The sequence below is a fragment of the Pagrus pagrus genome (assembly GCF_965226575.1).
Source record: "Pagrus pagrus genome assembly, chromosome: 17".
Classification (NCBI taxonomy): domain Eukaryota; kingdom Metazoa; phylum Chordata; class Actinopteri; order Spariformes; family Sparidae; genus Pagrus; species Pagrus pagrus.
In genome coordinates, this window is record NC_140201.1 from 27,134,420 (window position 1) to 27,140,832 (window position 6,413).

General features: G+C 39.1%; 1 protein-coding gene across 1 annotated transcript; it reads left to right on the plus strand.

Annotated features, from left to right (window-relative positions):
• Positions 1-3,706: 3,706 nt before the first annotated feature.
• Positions 3,707-6,145, plus strand: LOC311272730 (uncharacterized protein). The gene is made up of 4 exons (XM_084379314.1): positions 3,707-3,832; positions 3,939-4,107; positions 5,283-5,427; positions 5,696-6,145. The coding sequence occupies exons 1-3, from the start codon at positions 3,718-3,720 to the stop codon at positions 5,413-5,415; spliced, it is 417 nt and encodes a 138-aa protein (XP_084235440.1). The 5' UTR covers positions 3,707-3,717; the 3' UTR covers positions 5,416-5,427; positions 5,696-6,145.
• Positions 6,146-6,413: the final 268 nt, after the last annotated feature.

The window sequence follows — 6,413 nt, forward strand, 5'->3', positions numbered from 1 at the left end:
AGCAGTTGTCACAGATTTGAAATGTGCCGCTTCGCTGTGCGCGCGCCAGTTTCAGACTGTAAAAGAGCTCCTACTCCATTTGAAAGAGCATGTAGTTGAAGGGCGAGCTATATCATGTCCTATAATTGGTTGTAAAAACGTGTTCACTAGGAAATCGTCCCTCACTGGTCATATGTCACGCAAACACAGAGCATGTTCTGTGGAAAACATAAGTGATATGTATAGGGAAACAGCGTCCCGGTCTCCTGGCGCTGTATGTGAGGATGCTTCCCAAATCTCACCAGATCCTCCATCGACTAGTGAAAACAGTGAACTCCCACAGAATTTCAGTGAGACCTTCCTCAGGAATATTTGTTTATTCTATCTAAGATTGCAAGGTCAGCTCCTTCTCCCAGCGTCAACAATACAGATTATTGTTGAAGAGATGCAAAATCTGCAGGAGTTAGGACAGGATTACACTTTAAGTAAACTTTGTTCACTTTTAAAATTTGACATGAGTCTAACAGATGATGACGTCACTAAAATATGTGATTGTGTTAGAGATTCAGATCTATTCTCTGCCTGCCATAAAGGGCCACTCAGAACAACATATTCAAGAGCTCAGACATTCAAAAATATGTTTAAGTACATTGAACCCAAAAAACTAACATTAGGGATTGATGAAAACATGTCACAACGATTTGCTTACTACATTCCAGTGAAGCAAACATTGACCACCTTATTAGAATCTGAGTTGTGGAAGAATTCAGTGTCACAGCAGAGTAAAGAAACAGACTCACAGTTTGGTGACATAAATGATGGACAAACCTTTAAGTCAAACAAGTTCTTCATTGAAAATCCAGGTTGCCTTAAGATAATTTTGTATCAGGATGCGTTTGAAATCAATAATCCTCTTGGCGCTGCTAAAAAAAAGCACAAAGTCCTAGCTGTCTATCTTTCTGGATGTGCTAAGCTTTTCTCAGAGATGTTAGAGGATTTAAAAGATTTGGAGGAGAATGGAATCTCTGTGGGCAATAAAACCATTAAAGGAGCACTGTATTGTATTGTAGGTGACAACCTCGGGTCTCATGGCATTGGGGGGTTTACAGAGAATTTTAGTTGCTCCAAGTATTTTTGTAGATACTGCGAAATTACTCGAAGTGAGTTTGAAAATGATCCCAATGTCTGTGGTCCACAGCGCACCCCTGAAACCTACGACTCAGCTGTCAATGATATCGCATCTGGAGACGGGACAGGAGACATCAAAGGCATTAAGGTAAACTCTGTGTTCAATGCTTTGAAATCGTTTCATGTTTGTCAGCCCGGTCTCCCTCCTTGTTTGGGACACGATATATTTGAGGGAGTGCTAGCCTATGATGTAGCACTGTACTTGAAATATTTCATTAAGAAAAAGAAGTGGTTTACATATACACTTCTGAATCGGCGAATCACTCAGTTCAAGTACAAAGGGTCTGATACTGTCAATGAGGCCGTGTACTGTCAATGAGAGGCCCAAGCTTTCTGGCCAAGCCATCCAGAACTGGAACTTTTTGAGGTTGTTGCCTCTTTTAATTGGCGACAAAGTACAAAGTGCTGACGATGAGGTTTGGCAGTTAACTCTCCAACTTAAAGATATCGTCGATCTGGTTTGTGCACAAAGGATTTCTCTGTCACAGGTAGCTTATCTTGACATTATAATCCAAGAATATTTGGAATCAAGGAAGTGTTTGTTCCCGGAGTGTAAATTAAAGCCAAAGCATCATTATTTGCGACACTATTCGGCACTCATCTTGAAGTTTGGCCCCCTAATACGACTCTGGACTATGTGCTTCGAAAGTAAGCACGGCTACTTTAAAAGATGTGCCAGACACCTGAAAAACTTTAAAAATGTCTGCCTTACTTTGTCTGAGAGACATCAGATGTTTCAGGCTTATGTTGCAGTGGGGTCTGGAAGCAGTCAGCCTCTGCATGTCAAAGATAGCTGTACATTTTACCCCAACCTTTACAGCGAGACAATTAAACAAGCAGTGAGCGAGTTTGGCTTCTCAGAAAACAACACTAGTGTTTCTACAGAAATACAGTACAAAGGAACAGCATATAAAAAAGGGCATTTCCTTGTGTCAAAAAATGATGAGACTGTGGAGTTTGGAGAGCTTCTCATTATTTTAATTAACAATGATGCAGAGGTGTATTTTGTGATGGATATACATAAAGCTGACTATCATTCTGAGTATCATCTGTACTCTGCGAAAAAAGACTGTGCTATGTTGCAGTGTCTTAAAATCAGTGAGTTGGTGGATTTTTATCCTTTAACATCCTACATTGTTAATGGGCACCAAATGATTCCACTGAAGCACAGCATCTTCTCCACATAAACACGATCTTGGGCACTGGTGGGGAAAAAAACACAAATGATGACAAAAGAATGGTTAAAACATTAAAAATTGCATGCTATTTTTCTCATTTTACCAGAAATGACAGACTTGGAGCCAACGTTTTTGCGCAGTGCCATCAACGAGGTCTTGCCTGACCTTGCTGAGGTATCAAAAGATATTTTGGAGGAGACCTTGCAGTCCCTTGGCATCGAGACGAGTGATGATTTTCAGTTTCTCGAGGAAAGTGATTTGTTGACGGCTTTGAGGCCTATTCAGGCCAGAAAAGTGCTTGCTGCGTGGAAGCTGAGATGTAAGTATTCCACCATAGGATGCAATTAATGCCCATAGAAAGACAAACATTCTCATAATGTGTGTGTCTGTGTCTGTCTGTGTTTCTTTTTCTGCAGGCCAAACTCCTGAAAGTAGCAGCGCATCTAGTTGTCCATCACCAGCACCTCAACCATCCCTGGAGTCCATGTCACCAGGCAGTTCATCTTCAGCATCTGTCAGCAGTGGCCGAAGCCCCGTTGCTGACTGGGTGGATACATACCAGGTTCCATGGGGCAAGTTCCCAGAAGAACTCATTCAGACTCTAGAGAGGGGAAAACGGCCGAGCCCTCGTCTAAGAAGGGAGATGGTACGCATTGATATGATGCGAAGAAGTTCTTCAGTGAGTAAGAGGAACTCAACAGATATTGCCAAAAAGATGGTGGCAAAGTATCCAAAAGCTTTGCAAGACATTATAGAGGGAGATGTTATAGGCAGAGGATACCACTCTCTTGTGAAACAACTGCAAAATAGAATAGAAAATGTGAAGAGATCTACTACTCCAAAAATAAGAAAAAGAAAGAGTCGTGCAGAGGATTCTGACACAGATGAAGTCCCTCCAGAACAAAGAGCAGCGATCCAGGACACCTATGGGTGCATCAAGTGGGATGTAAAATTCCTGCCCCTTGGAGAGACCCTGGAGAGCCAGCAAGAGAAGCAAGAAAAACTGAGGCGGATGTCCCAGCAAACCAATGCGAATCCAGAGGAGATCAAACAATTAATGAAGTCAACATTCTACACACAGCGTAAAGAAGTAAACCAAGGGAAAAATATCAAAAGCCTCCTGGAAGGCTGGCCTTCTTTGTTCAGTGAAGTTGGCATGAGTGTGCATTTCAAGGAGCTCACAGGAATAGCGCTTAAAGAAACTTTCATACAGAATGTGGACCTGAAGGGGAAACGGCTCCTGAACTACATGAGCACAGTGTGCATGGGCAAAAGCAAGAAGTTCCTGCAGGCTGCAACAAGGGCAAAAATGTTGAGAGGTGCTGAGCTGAGCGGCTGCTCTGAAGATGTAAAAGAAATGGTCCCGCTGCTGATGGCCTATTTTGAAGAAAGGGAAGAGATGATGCTTTCTAATGTGGAGGACACCTGTCTGGCAGGGGAAGTCCATGTGGACAAGCTCCCCTTAACTCCTACCATCATTGTCTGTGGTAAGTTAACTTTTTGTTGGTCTGTTTTCTTTTTTTATGTTGAATTAATTCATGGTGCTTGTTTTTGTTGTGAACTAAATCCTGTGTGTGTTTCCCTCTTTTTTAGGGCGATCCTGCTTTAGTTCCACCCGATTCATGCTGAGTGTTGACAGGACCATTGTTCAAGAGAACATCCCTTCCTTTGTGTCATCAATATGCATGATGTTTGGCAGCTACTACACCTTCAACATTCATTATCCATCCGAGCTCGCATCCACCCTGGACTTCCTGCAGAGGTATGTAATTTTGGATTGTAACAACAACAAACAACAACAAAAAAGTAGCATGATGTCCAGTAAGGACTCATAAAGTCCTTATGATGGTGAAGTCATAACTTCTTAATGGTTTTATATTTTAAGATTATTTATAACCCTTTACAGGCCGGTTTCTGTGATGTACGCTCATTTCTATGCAAAAACAGCCCCAAAATGAAATGTTCTCTTGTTAGAAATGAAAAAAAAAGAAATTTTCTTGTTATGATTACAACTGTCTGTGGTCAGGCAATGTTTATGGGGAATATCAGTTTTTCTGCATTTTTACTAAAGTGTTAGATTGAAATAAAAAGTCCCATTCATTCTAATTAGAAAATGTCTCATTTTGGGCTGTTTTTGTATATTATGAGTGTACATCACAGGAACTGGCCTGCAAAGGGTTCATTCATTAATTTTATGGTTTGAAATTAATAGCCACGGTGGGAGAGAAGTTGAATAACATAACAACAACAACAAAATCTTCAAATATAAAACCATTAAAAAGTTATGGCTTCACCATCATGAGGACTCAATGAGTTCTTAACAGGGTGAAGTGGATTTTTTTTTCATTTCAATCTAACACTACAAAAAAGTAAAAATGCAGAAAAACTCATATTCCCCATAAACATTGCCTGACCTCAGACAGGTGTAGTAGTAGTAGTAGTAGTAGTAATAATAATAATAATAATAATAATAATCTCAAAGAATAGGAAGAATATCTCATTTTTGGGGCTTTTTTAAAATAAAAAATAAAACACATGGTAGGACTGAACATTAGAAACCGGCTTGTAAAGGGTTAATTAATTTTATTGTTTGAAATTAACAGTCATGGTGGGAGAGACGTTAAATAACATAACAACAAAAAAATGACCAAAATATATAAAACCATTAAAAAGTTATGACCTCACCATTACGAGGACTCAATGAGTCCTTAACAGGACGAAGACTAGAATTTGAATTATAGATTGAAAAAAATTACAAATATTTATTTATTTTTATTTCAACAGTCACAGATACATACATAACTACCCCAAACCATTTTGCTATAGCATGATTGTAACCAAAATTATGCTCAATAACGTAACAGGCGAGGACTCATTGAGTCTTAACAGGGCATAAGGGTTAATACATTTTGTCTCTTTTTCTTCTGTTTCCCCAAGGTGTTTTTTCTCCATAAACCCTGAGAAGGGCACAAAGGTTGAGAAGAGCAGTACCTCCCGGCGTCTACACTTGAACCCCAGAGTCCTCACCTTGATCCAAGACCTTTCAGACCAAGAGTGGCGGGATGTCTGAATATGGAATAAAGTAAGCCATGGTTTGGGGTGATGTCCCAGTCATAAATAAAACTTTTCTCTGGGTGGGTTAGTTCCTTAAACTTTAACAGTAAACATTACAGATGAAAATATTTGTATGAAGTTGTGAGTTTGATTGTGTTTGAGTGTGCATGTTAGTCTGTTAGCCAGTCTGTGAGTCTTTGTGTTTGTGAGTCTCAGTGTGTCTGTCTTTGTGTGTGTCTGTAAGTCTGTGTATTTTATCATTAACATATTTGTCTGTTTTTCTTCTCTTTTCCAAGATACCCCTTCTCCATCAGCACAGAGGGCATGGAAGTGGAGAAGAGCAGCAGTTCCCGTCTACCCTCACCTTGATTTAAGAAGGTTACTTGAGCTTGCATTACTGTATTACAGGTGAAAATATTTGAAGTTATGTCAGTATGGTTGCACATGTATTTTTATATTCAAGGCCTTATTCCAAAATGTGTGTTTTTTTTAAAAAGGAAAGGAATAGTTTAAAATTAAGAAAAACAAAACACAACTGTTGAAAAGTTTTTGAAAAGTATTTTGAATACTTTTTTTTGCACCCCAGGGTCCTCACCTTTATCTAAGGTTTCTTATGGTTGCTTAGTTACTTAAGTTTGCATTATTGTGTTACAGATGAAAATATTTGTTTGAAGTTGTGACAGTATGGTTGCACGTGTATTTCTCCTATAGTCAAGGCCTTTTCCAAATGTTTTTTCCAAGAGGGAAAGAAAGAAAAACAAAACACATACAACTGTTGAAATGTTTTTGAAAAGTATTTTGAATACTTTTTTGCAGCCCAGAGTCCTCACCTTTATCTAAGGTTTCTTATGGTTGCTTAGTTACTTCAGCTTGCATTATTGTGCTACAGATGAAAATATTTGTCTGAAGTTGTGACACTATGGTTGCACATTTATTTCTTTTATATTCAAGGAATATTCCAAATGTTTTTTCCAAGAGGAAAAGGAAAGGAATAGTTTAAAATTAAGAAAAACA